The sequence below is a fragment of the Leuciscus leuciscus genome (assembly GCF_965113295.1).
Source record: "Leuciscus leuciscus genome assembly, chromosome: 17".
Lineage (NCBI taxonomy): Eukaryota > Metazoa > Chordata > Actinopteri > Cypriniformes > Leuciscidae > Leuciscus > Leuciscus leuciscus.
The window spans coordinates 19,147,373-19,165,782 of record NC_138741.1 but is presented as its reverse complement, the minus strand read 5'-3'; the positions used below and the strand labels follow the sequence as shown (position 1 = coordinate 19,165,782).

Sequence of the window (18,410 nt, the reverse complement as noted above, 5' to 3'; positions counted from 1 at the left end):
TAATGCTTCTTTAGGTCTGAGCATGAGCGCCATTCTCCGAATTGTCCATTTGTGAAAGGAGAGCACACCCAAAACGTTCCACTATCCGTCACCTTGGCCACCAGCCCTGCTCAGTGTCCCAGTGCAGATGGTTCGGATAAAATCGTGTGTTATGGGTTCGGTAGCTGCCCTCATTTCCTTGCTACGGCAACCAAAAGGGGGAAGATTTGCATCTGGGATGTTTCAAAGCTTATGAAGGTATGTTGATCATCTCTAAAGTGTGTGCGAAAGATGCAATACGCCTGTATCTCAGTGCACTACAATGTTTTTCTCTCCTGTGCAGGTGCATTTAAAGTTCGAGGTGAACCCATATGACCCAGCCATCCTGAGGCAGCTGATCCTGTCTGGCAGCGAGCAGCAGAGTCTCACGGGCACAGAATCACGCAGACCCACACTCTCCTGGCTAGAGGAGGCCACTTGCTGCTCTGACTTACCCAAACTAGAGGGGGACAGGTGCTAAACCCACATTTACACACTTTTTGCTAATTATTTTAAAACATCATATCCTATTATTTTGTTTATTGAACATTTCCTTTGTTTTTGTATCTAGCGATGACCAGATAGAGGACTCGGACAGTGAAGAGCATTCCAGATCAGAGTCAGTCACAGGTAAAACATTGATTTTCATGAATTAACAACATTTATTCATCACTTTTTTTTTTATATCTACGCCCAGTTTTGTCAATAAGCATCCTACTTATTGTTCTTCCTCCTTATGTTTTTGTAGGCCCACTGGGTCAGAAGGAGACAATGGAGGTGAGTTTGGGAGTCACAGCTCTCAGTGTCCTACAGCAGCCTGAGAAGTTGCAGTGGGAGGTGGTGGCCAGTGTGCTGGAGGACACAGTTAAAGACCTGGAGGAGTTGGGAGCCAACCCGCAGCACTCACTGGGCCCCCCTAAACCTGACAAGGCAAAGGATAGGCTGACTGAGCACCACAACATTCCCTTCCCCTGCCTACTGGCCGGCGGACTGCTAAGCTACCGGTCAGCGGCTAGTTCTCCACTAGGTCCCCCTCCGTCTCGTCGCTCCATGGATAGCCCAGTAAGGACTGCTGCCCCTGAAGGGCTTGCAACAGACCAGGGTCCCATGGAAATCGAGTCCTGTAATCCCCCCACAGACCTGGGCTCCCCGAAGCTTCCACCAGCCGCCCCTGTGCATAGGACTATGCCTGTACTTCTCCTGTACAGCATCAAGGAAGCAGACGAGAAGTCTTCAGGGAAGGTGTTCACCCAAATGAACAACCTGATGAGCAAAGGACTTCATGAGGAGGGCTTCACCGTCCCGCAGATTATCGAGATGGAATTTGACTCACATGAGCAGCTGCTGCTGCAGGACCCTCCCATCACATACATCCAGCAGTTTGCGGATGCGGCGGCTGGGCTCGGACCTCTGGATGGGGAAAAGTGGAGCTCGCTGGCTCCACGACCGGGCTCACTGGTGCAGTGCTTGCGGTTGCCGAAAGCATTAGAAGAAGAGAACCTGTATGTGGACTCCATCACGCCCTGCAGCGATGGCTTACACTTGTTAGTCGGTCTTCAACCATGCTCCGTAGAGTCCCTTAGTGCTATCAATCAGGTGGAGGTGTTAAACACCCTAAACCGCCTGCACTCGGCCCTCTGTGCCCATCGCAAAGGACAGACATTGGCCAATGGGCATGACACCCACTCGGGCATCTCTCCTCCACAGACCCCTCTCATCCTGCCCCCTCATGACCAGCAGCAGGCCCATACTTCCAGGCCTCTGGGGGGCAGTGGTGGCGGTGGATACTTAGCACTCTACAAGTTAAATTACTCCACCCGCATCGTGACCCTGGAGGAGGAACCAGTGAAGGTGCAGCAGATTCGTGACCCACGGGATGCCGTCACGTCTCTCCTCCTCTTGCCGCCAGATGTTCTAGATGGCAGAGAGGACGATTCAGAGGAAACGTCTGAAGAGTCGACACCCTCTGGGCTCAAAAATGGCACGGGGACAGTGGCGTCCGCAGTGACAGCTGGCCCAAGTGCAGGATCAGCCACTGGGAAGGAGAAGAGAGGAGATGTGGCCGGACTCGGACACCTTGTGGTGACTACACAGGCGGGTTACATCATGATTCTGGACTTGTCCACCCTAGAGGTGTTGGCAAAAGTGGAGCCACCCAAGAAAGAGGGGACAGAGGAGGTGGACCCCTTCGTCTCTGTTACCTACTGCTCAGGCACCGACCGGCTATGTGCCTGCACAAAAGGTGAGCAAGTGTGCAGTTATTGACCTTAGGGATGCACCGATACCACTTTTTTCCAGACCAAGTACTTACAAGTACTTACATTTGGTTACTTGCCGATACCAAGTACCGATATGAGTACTTAATTATACCATTACAGTTCTTCTAACAATGTTTTATTTTCATCAGATGTTTTTCACTTTCTGACTGCAACAAACTTAATATACAACTTGTACAATCAAATTGCTTGTGTTAAAGGAGGTATTTCTCACCCCTCTTGACAGTTTAGCAGAGCATAGTTTGCAGTCTGCTTTACTTTTATCATCATCGCTTATCTTAAAATATCTCCAAACGGCTGACATTACTCCTCCGACTATCTGCTCAACTGACGAGAGGTTAGGCTAATGTCAAGTTGCCTTAAGGGGCCGTTCACATATCGCAAGATATCACCTTGGGAAGTCAAGGATTTAGTGCAGTGTGTTTGTTCAGTGTACTGGTTTTATCTTGTTCTTTTGATTGGCTGAATTAAAGATCTCCTGTGGTGAAAATCACTTTTTTAATGTTTATATGTTTATGTTATTTTTTTATTTTTTTAAATGTGCTTTAAGACAAACCATGTACAAATTCATCAGTCAACACCAATGCTGAGTATTTTGTCTTTAAAACTGCCATATACTAAAGACAGTCTCAAAAACGCGTTTTGGAAACACCCCTGTTTTCGAAGTCACAAGAATGTAACCAGTCCTTTCAACGTGGGCGGGCTTTAGCATGTCATTAATATCTCAAGAGTCTCAATAGAAGATTAATATCTTCTCTTGAGTCTCAAGAGAAGCCAGGTGTAGTGTTTTCTACAGTAAAAGTTTACTGTGTGGATCAGGTGGTCTGAGCTTGTTGTTAGTGAGTGGAGGTGGGGACCAATTTGCATATTCATGTATCCTAAATGAAGCAAGGGTGTAGAATTGCATTCAATCTATTTTAAGGCATGAAGAAATTATTTATACAGGAAAAAAAATTTAAACGGAATTTTGGTGATCAAAGATGTGTTTTAAGGGATAAAATGATTGACAACAGGGGGACAACATTGAGTACAATAGTACAGAGTCTGTATTTATTACACGTGTGAATGAGTTGGAGGGAGAATAGGGGAATTCCACCTCTGCCTTTTTTACTTTCTTTTTCTACTGTCTGTCACTGTATTTACTAATCCTTAGTTTTTATCAAGACAAACATTACTATTCAACATACTTGCAGTTGAATTTGTACAAGTCCTTAACCCTTAGTATGAACTGTGTACAATTTGTGCTATGCATATGAAGGATCAAATTGTGTGGTTTGTTGAAGAGGTGTGGCTGTACTTTTTGAAGATATCTGACTTTTCAATGTTCTCCTAATGGGCGACAATACGTGAAAAAATCTCAAACATTGAAGGATGTATGGAACAAAGTCATATTACCCAGAATATCATAGAAACTCCTTGACTTGGCTTCTAAGTGACCAGAACATCCTAGCGTTGTCATGGCAAGCACCATTTGCTCCAGAAAATATAAAATTCTTGTTTTTGTAGTTCAGAGGGATATTTTCATTGCAGTATACATGCTATATGTTTAGTAAATGTGTAAACCCTTTTATTGAAGTGTCAGCACAATAAGTTTTCATTTTCCTTTCTGAAGGTGGAGAGCTTCATTTCCTTCAAATTGGAGGTGTGTGTGATGATATTGATGACGCCGACATTTTTGTCGACGGCCCCCTGTCTAATAGGGCGGAGCAATTACTGGACGGAGCAAAACCCACATCGAATCCTTCGAGTCCAGGTATCACAGGTGAGAGACACATGCAAGGCATTGAACTAAAGTGTTTCTGTAGAGATCAAACAGACGGTTCAATTTGCCCCTTCAGCTACCTCACATTAAAGCCTTGAGAAATCAATTGGTCCTGCTTAATTGAATTTTGTCTATTTAAAACTGATGATGCACAGTGTGCTTTCTGGGAATTTCACTCTGTTCTTTGTTCATTTTGTCATCTGATGTAGAGTATCTCTTTCTGTGTAAATCATAGCAGCAGTAAAATGGTGGTTGGCCTTATGCCCATGGAAATGAACAGTACAGTAAGCCATGTGTCTGTTTGCAGGAGTTGACCTCCTGGTGGACCAGCCATTGACCGCAGAGACACTTTCTTCTCTGGTGGAACTAACGCATTTTGAAACGCTGACGCCGCGCTTCTCCGCAACAGTGCCCCCTTGCTGGGTGGAGGTGCAGCAGGAACAGCAGCAAAGGCGGCATCCGCAACACCTTCACCAGCAGCACCACGGCGACGCAGCGCAACACACACGCACCTGGAAACTACAGAGCGACAGGTATACATTCACATACAACAATCCCCCCCCCCCCCCCCCCCCCCCCAACAAAAGAAGAGGTTTAACACTTTAACACACATTATCATTTAAAATGAACATTTGAATCAGTGAAAACATTTAAAATGACATATATTTTTAATAATATATTTAAGAACCATAATATCAGAAATCTATGTTAATGTTGATAAATATTTGATGTAAAAATAGCTAAATATTTACTCATCAGTAATGTTTCCATAGTGTTTTCCCCCCTTTTCAAATGTAATGTGTAATATCTCTCTCTCTCTCAGCTCCAGCTGGGATGAGCATGTGTTTGAGCTGGTCCTGCCCAAAGCCTGCATGGTGGGACATGTGGACTTCAAGTTTTTGCTAAACAGCAGTATTACTAACATCCCACAACTCCAGGTCACACTGCTGAAGAACAAAGCACCAGGCCTGGGCAAAGTTAACGGTGTGTCCCGGAACAAAATACCACTCTTTCAGCAGAAAATGAAAGTGATGATGTTTACCATAGACTAGTTTGATTTGTTTTTATTCCCCAAGTGAATCTCTTGTTGTGTAAAACTTTGTACTGCAGAGACGGCAGTGGACAGGCAGATTGTCTTCCCCTTGTCTCATGTCCTGCATTCAAATGGAGAGAAGAATGGACAGCCACTCCTGCACGACTTCTCAGAGGACATCCAGTTCATGGACATCGAGGAGTCACCAGGTAAATGTGCAGAGGAAAAAAGCCATCTTGACCACCCAAAAATGTTGTTAATGTCTGTCAGCATTCTTTAAGAAATACATCTCTCTCTGTCTCAGGCTCCAGGCTGTGTCCATTCCTGCAGGAACACAAAGATGATATCTTGTGTGGGCCGGTATGGCTGTCCAGTGGACTAGATCTGTCTGGACACGCAGGGATGCTAAGCCTTACAAGTCCCAAACTCCTCAAAGGTTCGCCTGAGCATCACAAGCCATTTATAGCAACCACTTCCACCCATCCAGCAGTGTTGCAGTAGACTTACAGTAAAACAACAGTGCAGAGCTGCATGCAGTATTTTACTGGCATGAATATGCAACATTAAAAAAAATGTGTTTATATACACATTAAAACAGATGTCCCAGTCTTGGTCACCAATGTAAATATCTTGTTGTACTTCATACAAATGAAATCTTCCTATAAATGTGTCCTTTTCTTTTTCATTCCACTTTCTAGGCATGGCAGGGGGAAAATATCGTTCATTCCTAGTGCACATTAAGGCAGTGAGTGATAAGGGTCTGGATGAGAGTTTGAGGCCTGTTGTGCGGATGCCCTCAGCCAAACCCCAAAGTAGTAAAGCTCACTCACTCTCGTCCCTGCTGCAGAGGGCTCAAGCCACCAAGGTACAGCAGAAAAACACTTGAATTGTAATTGACTTTTGCGCAAGCTGAATTGTGTAAGCCTTTAATCATTCATGCTGTTTTAAAACACATTTTCCTGAAAACAATGACGTCATATATTTGTGTGCTAGTTGATAGGTTGTCTGACTGCTTTATAGACCCCTAGTGGCTGTGTAGCTACATTACTTCATTAAAGAAATGGCACTTTACTTGATCTGCTCTTTGTAATGGAGTAAGAGTTGAAAGCCATATGGTGACCACCACTAAAGTACAAATTTTAATTTCAGGAAAAAGCCTCCACGTCCAAAGCAGATCCTCAATCTGCCCCTAAAAAGCCTGATAACTTGCGTGGCTGTGACTTGCTCCAGGAAGTGTCTGTCACAATCAGGAGATTTAAGAAAACGTCTGTACCCAAAGAACGGTAAGAGATACTGTACAAGTATACATTATATACAAAAGTTTGGGGTTGGTAAGATTTTTTATGTTTTTTTGGAAAGCCTTTTATACTGCATTTATTTGATCCAACTACAGTAAAAACAGTAATGTTGTGAAATATTATTAAAATTTTAAACTATTTTTATTTGAATATATTTTAAAATGTTATTTATTCCTGATGCAAAGCTGAATTTTCAGAAGCAATTAATCCAGTCTTCAGTGTCACATTATCCTAATATGCTGATTTGGTGCTCAATAAACGTTTATTTTATTATCAATGTTGAAAACCGTTGTGCTGCTTAATATTTTTGTGGAGACTGATATTTTTTTCCCAGTATTCTTTGATGAATAGAAAATTCAAAAGAACAGCATTTCTCATTATATATATAAATATTTATAAATTATGAACCAGGCCATAGTCTAACTGTGTTGTCTGTGTCTGCTTATATTTCCTAGAGTGCAACGCTGTGCAATGCTTCAGTTTCCTGAACTCCATGAAAAGCTGCTAAGAGGTTTGTGTAAGCATGCAGAAGACGGTCAGAGCTCAGAACACTGTCAGAGTCTCATCTTGGACATCCTCTGCTGGCTGGCAGGGGTCTACTCCAACGGACCCTGCAGGTGAGACGCCACCTTGAAGCCTGTATTATTAAACTCTGTTTTATCTTGTGTGTCTTTTTAATGAATTTTATAATATTCCTTTAGTTTGAGAGAGGGAAAAGAGGGGCTTCTGACCAAAACCAGGAGACGGCTGACAGATATAATCAGGGCGTGCTTCTTCGAGGCCGGCCGCAGTATAGCTCATAAATGCTCTCGCTTTCTTGCACTTTGTATTAGGTAAGTTTGCAACCTTTCTGTATTTTTCTGATCTTCAGTCTTATCATATAGTCTTGTTGCAGAACTAGTGATCTACTGTCCAATATACATTTGCAGATGCAATGATTTTATGTTCATTAAACTTAATGATTGAGTGTCTGATGTTTCAGTACCGGTAAAGGAGACCCCGGTCAGCAGGGTTTTGGCCAGGCTCTATTTAAAGCTCTTCTGGATAATATGCCTTATCTGCCTGCTGCTGCCACAGGAGGTAATTTTTTTAAAGTAGTAAATGTATAGTGCCTTTTGTAGTGATAATACCATTTTGTTTTAAAAAATTTTGACTTTAATTTATTAGTCTACAGCAGTGTTTTCCAACCCTGTTCCTGGAGGCACACCGACACTACACATTTTCCAACTGTTCCTAAGCAATCACAACTGAATCAACTCATCAGCTCATTAGTAGAGACTTCAAGACCAGAAATATATAGGGCCGATAAGGAAGACATCCAAAATGTGCACTGTTGGTGTGCCACCAGGAGCAGGGTTGGGAAACACTGATTGTTTAAATGATTGGGATCAGTAACATTTCCTATTATTATTTTTGTTAAAAACAGTTGTCCTGCTTAATTTTTGTGGAAACTGACGCATTTTTTCCCCAGTGTTGTTTGATGAATGGAAAGTTCAAAAGAACAGCGTTTATTTGATCAAGTTAATGCATCATTGCTGAATAAAACTATTAATTTCTTTAATAAAAAAAAAAAAACTTAAGTATAGTATATACTTAAGTATACTTAAGTAATTTATCTTGTTAAAACGCTTATATTCCTGTCTGCCTTTGTCTCTCAGGATCTGTCTTCTGGTACTTTGTCCTGTTAAATTATGTGAAAGATGAGGACCTGGCCGGCTGCAGTACCGCTTGCGCCTCTCTGCTCACTGCTGTCTCTCGGCAGCTGCAGGACCGCTTGACTCCACTTGAGGCGTTGTTGCAGACCAGGTCAGCTGATCTGCTGCATTCTGAACCATACACAAACTGACTTTTGTTTAATGTACTTGAACAAAAAAGCTTTTTATGAGCATGTTAGATGTGATCATTTTAAGGAAATGAAATGGTTTTGTCATGGTTTTCTCTATTCAGATATGGTCTATACGGGTCTCCATTTGACCCAGTACTGTTTGACCTGGAGGTGAGCGGGTCTTCTTGTAAGAATGCCTTCAGCAGCAGCATCGGTGTCCAGTCGGATGAGATCGATCTGTCCGATATTCTCTCAGGTGTGGCAATGCATTCTTATTTAACACACATTCATCAATAAATAATAAAACAAAAAAGACAAACGTTTAAGGTTTTTTTTCTTCTTTTTTTCTCATCTAATGTCAGGTAATGGGAAGGTAAACAGCAGCGGGGTGGCTGAGGGCAGTTTCACTGCTCTGACCGGCCTGCTGGAGGTCGAACCCCTGCACTTTACTTGCGTCTCCACCAGTGACGGCACCAGGGTGGAGAGGGATGATGCAAGTATGTTCACTGGTACATATCCCACTTTTCTTTTCCTCTCTATCACATCTTGTTTGTTTTACAACCAACCGTGTCATCGTGGACCTCATCTTTAAGGTGCGGTCACATTAGCTGCCAAAAAATGGTCCATTGTCAATAGTGTAGCATGACGCACAGCTTCTTTCAAGAAACTGAATTTTCATAACCAACTTGAACCTGTTGCGAAATCTGTTTCCCTATACGTTCTTTTGTAGTGAGCACCTTTGGTGTGACGCCCACGGTGACAGGGCTATCTGCTGGGACCGTTGGCGAGGCGTCCACGGCCCTGAGCTCAGCTGCACAGGTGGCCCTGCAGTCACTGTCTCATGCCATGGTGTCTGCTGAACAGCAGCTTCAAGTTCTTCAGGAGAAGCAGCAACAGCTTCTAAAACTCCAACAGCAGGTCATATATGGAGACACTCTTCATTCATTTCAATCTTGATGTCTTGATTGATTCAGTACTTTGTGACTTTATGTAATTGATTGTCTTATGAAATAGAAGGCTAAGCTGGAGGCCAAACTTCACCAGACCACCTCAGCAGCAGCCACCGCAGCATCAGGCGTTGTCAACTCAGTGCCATCCAACCCGTCCGCCCCAGGCTTCTTCATCCACCCTTCTGACGTCATCCCACCCACCCCTAAAACGACCCCACTGTTCATGACACCTCCTCTCACCCCACCGAATGAGGCAGTGTCTGCGGCCATAAGCGTGGAACTAGCTCAACTCTTCCCAGGATCTGTCATTGATCCTCCACCTGTGAACCTTTCAGCACAGAATAAAAACGCACAGAAAGCCAAAGCAGTAAGTTCTGAAAAACTCCTCTTCCTTATATATTCATATTGTTTAAATGTTATTATTTAGTAATGTTCAGTTCTACTTGTGCACATTAGCAGATTTAATGTCTGTAGTTGAACATGTGGAATGTGTTCAGCTAATGTATATGTGTGTGTGTGTTGTCATTGCAGAACCACATAGGAAGTGGCCTGGCATTGGCAATCTCACAGGCCTCTCATTTTCTACAGCCTCCACCACACCAGTCCATAATTATCGAGCGAATGCATTCAGGTACTTCAGTCCCTGAGGAAGACTTTAAATGATTTAATTATAAAAAATAAATAAAATTAGCTTAATTAAAATGCTAAAAACACAAAAAATCTAAATGTACACTGAGATCATATATCTTTTTCCCCCCCCTTTTCATAACTATTGGTTTTATTGAAGAACATCAGAAGCTTTGAACATCTCAACACTCCCAGTTTCTTTTAACAAAAAAGTTGTTACAGCAGAAATACCAGAGGAAATATCTTAGCCAGTATGGGAGGAAGGGGGGCTTTAGATAATGTGTTGGACAGTGGGGGGCATAAAAGTTTGAGACCTCCAAGGCCTCCAAATGTCTGCAATAATTCAAACCGCAGCACAGACCTGTCAATGTTCCATCTCAAAAGAAGAAAAACTAAAATATGTGAACGAAATGCAAGTTTTGGATACTTGTGATCCATATACTGTACAGTACCTGCTGCAGTATTTCAATCACTAAAAATAGCAGGGCATTCTAAAATGCTTAATGTGAAAAACAATTAATAAAGTGCTGTAATGTATTAAATGATCAAATTCAGTATACACCTTAATTATGATGCATAAAATCAGAACACTTTTACTCACAATTTCTAACCCAAAAATATTTTAGAGCCGGGCATAAATGCTTGTTGTTTTAATGCAAGTTGTCTTATCTTAAAATTTTAAGTCATTCATTTAGAATTTTACTGAGGCCTCCTAGTGAGCCTCAGCCTTGATTATCACTGCTCTAGAACACTCTCTTTAGTCCTCATTCTTTTGCTTTTGCTATATGCTTTGGTGCACCAACATCTTTTGATCATGTGATCTGAATTAAAAAATGTCCCTTCTCTGTAGGTGCAAGGCGATTTGTGACTCTAGATTTTGGCCGGCCTGTGTTGCTGACGGATGCGCTGATCCCCACATGCGCTGACTTGGCCTCCCTTTCCATCGATATTTGGACTCTTGGGGAGGAGGTGGATGGGAGGCGACTCGTGGTCGCCACAGATATCAGCACACACTCTCTAATTCTACATGACTTGTTGCCCCCTCCCGTCTGCAGATTCATGAAGGTTTATACAAGTTTATGATAATCAAATGTGTACAGGTCAAATAGCAGTCTGCTTTGTATAAGCTGTAGCACAGAGAAAATAATTTTTAAAAGACAGATCACTGATTTTCACTCTATGCCCTTCCCCCAGATCACTGTGATTGGTCGATACGGCAGCACTAATGCCCGGGCTAAAATCCCACTGGGCTTCTATTATGGACACACCTACATCCTGCCATGGGAAAGTGAACTTAAGCTGATGCATGATCCTCTGAGAGGGGATAGTGAAGCTGCCTGTCAGCCAGATCTGGATCAACATTTGTCAATGATGGTGGCCCTACAGGAAGACATTCAGTGCAGGTTGGTGAGGCTGCAAAGCACAATTAACTCAGCTGCCATTGGCATTGACTGAAGTACGCTACCATTTAAAAGTTTGGGCTCAGTAAGAAGTTTTTTGTTTTGTTTTGAAAGAAACAATACTTTTATTCTGCATGGACACATTAAATTGACAGACATTTGTAATGTTACAAAATATTTTTAGTTATTTTCTTCAAAGAAAAGACTTTCAATTCATTAAATAATCCTGAAAAAATATATCACGGTTCACCAAATACAGTTTTTAACACTGAAAATATTTAGAAATGTTTCTTGAGCGCCACAGCATATTAGAATTGTTTCTGAAGGATCATGTGACACTGAAGACTAGAGTATTAGTGCTGAAAATTCAGCTTTGCCAACACAGGAATAAGTTACATTTTAAAAATATTTTAGTATAGAAAAAAAGCATAAATTATTTTAATTTATAACAATATTTCACAATATTACTGTTTTTACTGTATATTGATCAAATGCAGCCTTGGTGAGCAGAAGCGGCTTTTTCAAAAAAACATTAAACATCTCTCCAACCCCAAACTTTTAAATGGTAGTGTATTTATAATTACACTTAAGTGCTAATAATTAAAAGCTTTTGTCAAATAATGGACATTTTCAGTTTTAAGGGCCTGAGTGCACTTTATATTTCACAAATGGTATAGGCGGAATTTATGCTGTATTAAATATGCTAATCTCTCGTGTAGGTATAATCTGGCCTGTCATCGACTTGAGACGCTTCTTCAGAACATCGACCTGCCGCCTCTTAACAGCGCTAATAACGCACAGTACTTCCTGCGCAAGCCCGATAAGGCTGTTGAGGAGGATTCCCGTGTTTTCTCCGCCTACCAAGACTGCATTCAGCTCCAGCTCCAGCTCAATCTGGCCCACCATGCTGTCCAGAGGTTGCGTGTCTCTCTGGGAGCCACCAGGAAACACCTACCCGAGAACTACGACCCCAGAGAGCTGGTCCAGAACTCTTCTACCGAGCAGCTCCGAACCATCATCAGATACCTACTGGACACACTGCTCAGCCTGCTGCACTGCTGTAATGGTGAGGGACACAGCCTGTGCCAATACCACCTCACTGTTTTAAAATGACATGAAATCTGAATTGACCTTACTTTGTCAAATTGAACGCTTTTCCCTCTTTCTTGCTCAGGTCACTCTGTGCCCACAGTGTTGCAAAACACGTTTCACGCCCAGGCATGTGAGGAGCTCTTTAAGCAGCTGTGTATCAGTGGGACCCCTAAGATCCGTCTGCACGCGGGTCTGCTGTTGGTGCAGCTGTGTGGAGGTGAGAGATGGTGGGGCCAGTTCCTGTCCAATGTCCTGCAGGAGCTTTACAACTCAGAACAGCTGCTCATCTTCCCCCAGGACAGGTAACTCAAAAAACACGCTCTTTCAGATGTTGTATAAAGGCTGGTACACACCAAACCGACTGTCGGGCCAGTTTTGAGTGTAGGTGGGCTTAGTTTTTTTTGGCGTCTTCTGCACCGTTGGCTCTAGGGCAGGGCGGTATGACGAATATATTTAGTGACGACATATAAAGTGTCTATTTTTAGAGATTTCATAGATCGTTTAAATTGTGGTATGTAAATATATCCATGTTGCACTGTACTACTTAAAGTTATTGACACTTTAGAGTGATAAAGAAATATGCAGGTATGAGAAAATAAAGAGCAGGATGTGCTTGATGGTAAAAATAGTTAAGAGCAACAAGCCATTAAAGAAGGTCTGTTCTATCATTGTTCTATTGTGTTTGTTCTATTGTTTGCAGTTTGCTGTTTCAACCCTCTACGATACGAGTAAATAACACATATGCCAATACATTTTACGTGAGATTACTAAAAAATCTTTAATTAGCCAATTGCTAGTATATTGTACAATTGGCTCTTTAGGTCACTTGATGAAGTTTTTCGGTTCCTTGCCACTGTTGCCTTTGGCTTGCTCAGTTGGGGATATTTTGGGGATATTTAATTTAATTTTATCAATCAATAAATTCCTCTTGAAACAAACTTTGTTGTATTATTTTAATTTAATACTGTGAAGCTGCTTTGATACAATCTGTATTGTGAAAAGCGCTATACAAATAAACTTGACTTGACTTGACAATTACAGTCACCTGTAATCGAGTTAAGAGGCAAAAAGTTTAGCGCAGAATATAATTTCACCAAAAATTGTCAAGATGTTCATCTTGGCGAGCATCCTAGTAAACATAGTCGGTTATGTCTTAAAGGGATATTTCACAGTTTTTTCATATTAAACTATGTTATTCCCTTAACTAAGACGAGTTGATACATACCTCTCTCGTCTCAGTGCGTGCAATCAATCGCTCTGGCGCGCGGTGACACTTTGATAGCACTTAGCTTAGCCCAGTTCATTCATTAGGATCCAAACAGAGATGAAGTTAGAAGCGACCAAACACCTCCACGTTTTCCCTATTTAAATACAGTTACATGGTGACACAAAATAAAACGTGGCGCTTTTCTAAGCGGGTAAAAAGGATAACTATAATGTATGGCGGAATAGCACTTGGGAGCACTTCGACTCGGCACAGTAAAAAGTCACGTTGGTTCTAATGACAGAAGTGAGAGGGAGAGGGAGAGGATTTTTCAGGAGTGACTTTTTAAAACCTGAAAAGCACTGTTTATTTAATTAGCATCTTTGTTCTATTGTATATTTGTGCTATTGCTTTGTTCTTATTTTATTACAGACTGTTCATTTGACTTTAATAGTGTTTGAAATTGATATTTTGTTATATTTATGTAAAAAAAAAAATCATTCGCGTTGTTCTTGCATTCCATGTAAAAAGTCTGGCAAGTAAAATAAAAAATGTACAAGCCAATGGCGACTCAAGCTTCAATGTCCGTAGAGGACTGCTACTTTTTTCTTTATTTTTAATAAGATAATATAAAACATTAAAAACATCTATATTGTGATCTAATGTGGTAAAATAAGATTCTGGCCATATCGGCCACCCTTAATCGGAACTATTCTTAAATAAACTCAGACCTCTTATGTTAATCCATCTTTTCCTTCCCTCAGGGTATTCATGCTGCTGTCCTGTATTGGCCAAAGATCTTTGAGTAACAGTGGGGTTTTGGAGGGTTTGCTGAACCTTCTGGACACACTGCTATCTCCTCTGCAGCAGACTACTGCAGCACAGTCCCGCAGGGCAGAAGGTGCGTGTTTGAGCGTGAGATTTTTATGTAATATGCGCCTGTGTGTTTATGGTAATGTTACAGTTTTGTCTGTGTTTATAGGTGTGTTGGATATCCCCATGATCAGCTGGGTGGTCATGCTGGTCTCTCGACTGCTTGACTATGTGGCCAGTGTGGAAGATGAAGCCACTGCGGCTAAGAAACCTCTGGGGGCAAAAGACAGAGAAAGATCCTTTTCAGGTGAGACTTAGGCCTGTCGCAATAATTAAATAACCGTCTGATCGCGATTATGTGATCTAACCGCGATTGTTTTAGACAACCGCGATTATTGCGCTCTTTTATAGGCCTTCCGCACAAGGGGGAGTCATGGACCAAAAGAAATAGACAAGCACTAATTAAGTTTTCCAGCAATATATTCAAAGTCATCTGAAGCCATTCTATAGCTTAATGTGAGGGACAGAAATATATTTACATCGTTAAATTAAAGTTCACGGAAACTCGTCTTCCCTCCTCTGCAGCTGTCAATCATTCTCCGTTAAGCATTCAAACAGCGCGCCTCGTCCGGTTACGGCAGGAAACTCACCAATATGATATATTTATGTTATACTTGATCTGTAGAAAAAGGGCTGTGGATTTGCATAAAATGATTTTATTTTGTTATTTTATTTGCTAGAGTTTTATTTTGCTAGAGTGTATTGCTGTTTCTAAACGATTCGCTACCGTGTGCCTGTTAGATCACACACAGCACAAGGACTATGAATTGGCATCAAACGCACAATAACTGGAATTTAAAACTGTGAAGAATCAAACGATCAATAAACCGTTGGACAGATATACAGATACACTAGGATTTGTGAGCTCGACATTTCTTTGCTTTGTGCCGTGAAGTTTTAAATGTGCATTGTGACCCTATGTTGCTTTGAGAACATCATTCTGCACCCGCGAAACGCATACATGCTTTGTGCCGCTCTGTTTCGAAGTGTTTCATATTTTCGTGTTTTTTTGCACTGTAAGATTATTAAAAGCCTATCTTGTTCTGTTCTGTCGTATATATCATATCATGTTGCCCCATTAAAAAGCTGCACAATACATTTAAAATAAGCATAATTTAATTGTATATTATTTGTGTGTAGTGTGTGTGTAGATAGATAGATAGATAGATAGATATATAGATAGACAGACAGATAGATAGATAGATAGATAGATATGTGTATACATATCTTACATACACTACCGTTCAAAAGTTTGGGGTCAGTAAGATTTTTTTTAATGTTTTTAAAATAAATATCTTCTGCTCACCAAGGCTGCATTTATTTGATAAAAAAAAGTCATATTGTGAAATATTATGACAATTTAAAATGACTGCTTTCTATTTGAATATATTTTAAACTGTAATTTATTCCTGTGATCAAAGCTGAATTTTCAGCATCATTACTCCAGTCTTCAGTGTCACATGATCCTTCACAAATCATTCTAATATGATGATTTGATGCTCAAGAAACATTCATTATTATTATCAATGTTGATATACATATGATTCTTTACATTCATATATAAATAAAATGTAATTAATACATTAATTAATTTTATAATAGTACTAATAGTAATTTGTAATTTGTTTTTATCAACATGTTTAGATTTCATAAAATTACGGTGCAGATTTTTTCAAGAATTACTTTTGCTGCTGATTAATACACTAACTAAGTTTATTAAGAAAATTGTCATAGCTATTGAATATATTTATTTAATATTTAAAGGTGTAAACTGTAATCTTACACAGCAAAATGATAACTTACAAAGAATTAAATCCATCACAATTATTTAATGAATGAAGCACACAAAAAAATTATGACAAAGCCCTAAAACAGACAATTAATCGCCAAAGCCCTAAAACTGGCAATTAATCGGCATAACCGCAATTATTTTTTAGACAATTAATCGTCACCCAAATTTCATAATCGTGACAGGCCTAGTGAGACTCTTAGGCCTGGGCAAGCATAAGAACTGAAAATTCAGCGTGTTTTTGTAAACTACTGTTCACCAGTTTGAGGTCAGCCAGATGTTTTTGAAAGAAGTCTCAGAAATCAGAACATTTCCATTCAAAATGATTTGCCTAAATCTTTTAATTATTAGCACTTAAGTGTAATTATAAATACATAAATCCTTTCCAACCCCAAACATTTAAACTTTTTTAATGTTTTTGAAAAGTCTTTTATGCACACCAAGCTGCATTTATTTAAGAATAAAGTTAAAACATAATATTGTGCAATATTGTTACAATTTGAAATGCTTTTCTATTTTAACATTTTAAAATGTCATAAAGCTGAATAATTTATTTTGATGATTTTAAGCATCATTAAAAAATCATTATAATATTCTGATTTGCTGCTCAAGAAACACTTCTTATCAATGTTGAAAACAGTTGTTGTTGTGGTTTTTGATTAATAGAAAGCATTTTAAATAGGAATATTACATTTATAAATGTCTCTGCTTTCACTTTTGATGAAATTAAGATGTCCTCGCTGGAAAAAAGTAGAGTTCTTTACAATAAAATGAACATCTTACTGATCCTAAACTTTTGAAAGGTGGAGTACATACTGCATACAGATGTTTCCTCATTGGTAATGTGTCTTTGTTTTCCCCTTTCCAATCTCACCAGGGAACCAGTGGAGTTTCATAAATAACAGTCTGCAGTCTCAGAACCCAAGCAGATCCGCCAAAGGCAGCAACAGCAGTTTAGATCGTCTATATTCACGCAAGATCCGCAAACAGCTTGTCCACCACAAACAGGTACAAGTGTCTTGCACAAACTTCCCGTGCCCATTTATAGGCTACTTTTATACCATAACATAGCAGATTATTATAAAATCTGCACTTGAAGTCTTTTCCTTTTATAGGTATAGTGAGGATGTTAATCAATTCTCTTTTCATTGCAGCAGTTGAATTTATTGAAAGCCAAACAGAAAGCTTTAGTGGAGCAAATCGAGAAAGAGAAAATTCAGAGCAACAAAGGCTCCTCCTACAAGCTGCTGGTGGAACAGGCCAAACTCAAACAAGCCACGTCCAAGGTGAGAATAGATACTTTTGGAAACTAATTTTGTCAAATGTCTCTAAGGGGTGGTTGTTGGACAAATTAGGAGTATCAACAGAATTCAAAGTACACATTAGCAGTGATAAACATCACCTTCGAACAGATTGTAAAGTGAAACATGTGGTTCTGTTTCTTTGGCAGCACTTTAAAGATCTGATCCGTTTGAGGCGGACAGCTGAATGGCCACGCTCCACCTTGGACTCGGAGGCATCAGTGGCAAAAGAGACCCCTGAGGTGGAGCTCCTGCCCTTTACATTATCTCACGAGCGCTGCATCTGCGTCGTCCAGAAGCTCGCTCTTTTCCTCCTCTCCATGGACTTCACCTGTCACGCAGACCTGCTCCTGTTTGTCTGCAAGGTGCAACTTGTTTTAATCCTTACCTTTCTTAATTCAGTTCTCAATTAGCTAATATCCCTGGGGTTTCATAACTTGGACATAAATAAAATGTAAGTTTTGTTTGTGCTGTTGAATTTAGAGACAGATCTCAAACTTTTGAATGGTAGTGTATTTTGAATGAAGTCTCACGGCCCATTCACACCGGCCGCCGAAGCGACGCCGAAGCGGCGCGGAACGGAGGCCGCTTCCTTTCGGCGCCCATGTTAACCTATGGTGTCGTTCACACCAGACGCGGAGCGCCGCGGCAAGCCGCGGCCGGCCCGCGCCGTGGAGCGCCAGTTTCGGCGTCTGGTCTATTTTTTGCGCGAGCCGCGAGTGATTCGCGTCCATTCCGGCAGGAAGTCACACCAAGAAACACGAGACATCCGGTCAATTGTCAAAATAAAAGCAATTTTCAAATTAAAATACCGCGAGTGACAAATGCGATCATATTTGTGTATCTAAACAGACTAGAAAGATGAAAACAAACAAAGAAAAAAAAACTATCTACCATATTCTCTCTCTGGCTGTGTGTGTGTCTCGACAACGGATTAATAAAAGAAGTGTACAAACTTCTTG

General features: G+C 40.8%; 1 protein-coding gene across 12 annotated transcripts in view; it reads left to right on the top strand.

Moving 5' to 3' along the window:
- Window positions 1-18,410, top strand: part of birc6 (baculoviral IAP repeat containing 6) — a gene marked incomplete at its 3' end in the record, with an annotated part of 100,754 nt that overhangs the window by 19,257 nt on the left and 63,087 nt on the right. For 6 of the 12 annotated variants that reach the window (XM_082143015.1, XM_082143014.1, XM_082143013.1 and 3 more), the window contains exons 7-35: window positions 15-237; window positions 323-492; window positions 590-648; window positions 767-2,260; window positions 3,907-4,056; window positions 4,364-4,589; window positions 4,880-5,040; window positions 5,167-5,298; window positions 5,394-5,525; window positions 5,788-5,954; window positions 6,239-6,372; window positions 6,843-7,004; window positions 7,089-7,220; window positions 7,370-7,467; window positions 8,046-8,193; window positions 8,335-8,468; window positions 8,575-8,721; window positions 8,943-9,130; window positions 9,227-9,529; window positions 9,694-9,793; window positions 10,640-10,854; window positions 10,984-11,192; window positions 11,909-12,255; window positions 12,364-12,583; window positions 14,250-14,386; window positions 14,468-14,605; window positions 17,025-17,155; window positions 17,302-17,433; window positions 17,598-17,813. In XM_082143015.1, coding sequence (XP_081999141.1) covers window positions 15-237; window positions 323-492; window positions 590-648; window positions 767-2,260; window positions 3,907-4,056; window positions 4,364-4,589; window positions 4,880-5,040; window positions 5,167-5,298; window positions 5,394-5,525; window positions 5,788-5,954; window positions 6,239-6,372; window positions 6,843-7,004; window positions 7,089-7,220; window positions 7,370-7,467; window positions 8,046-8,193; window positions 8,335-8,468; window positions 8,575-8,721; window positions 8,943-9,130; window positions 9,227-9,529; window positions 9,694-9,793; window positions 10,640-10,854; window positions 10,984-11,192; window positions 11,909-12,255; window positions 12,364-12,583; window positions 14,250-14,386; window positions 14,468-14,605; window positions 17,025-17,155; window positions 17,302-17,433; window positions 17,598-17,813 — 6,205 coding nt within the window. Of the gene's footprint in view, window positions 1-14; window positions 238-322; window positions 493-589; window positions 649-766; window positions 2,261-3,906; window positions 4,057-4,363; window positions 4,590-4,879; window positions 5,041-5,166; window positions 5,299-5,393; window positions 5,526-5,787; window positions 5,955-6,238; window positions 6,373-6,842; window positions 7,005-7,088; window positions 7,221-7,369; window positions 7,468-8,045; window positions 8,194-8,334; window positions 8,469-8,574; window positions 8,722-8,942; window positions 9,131-9,226; window positions 9,530-9,693; window positions 9,794-10,639; window positions 10,855-10,983; window positions 11,193-11,908; window positions 12,256-12,363; window positions 12,584-14,249; window positions 14,606-17,024; window positions 17,156-17,301; window positions 17,434-17,597; window positions 17,814-18,410 lie in introns of all 12 variants that reach the window. The other 6 variants (XM_082143011.1, XM_082143007.1, XM_082143012.1 and 3 more) reach the window with 4 other exon arrangements.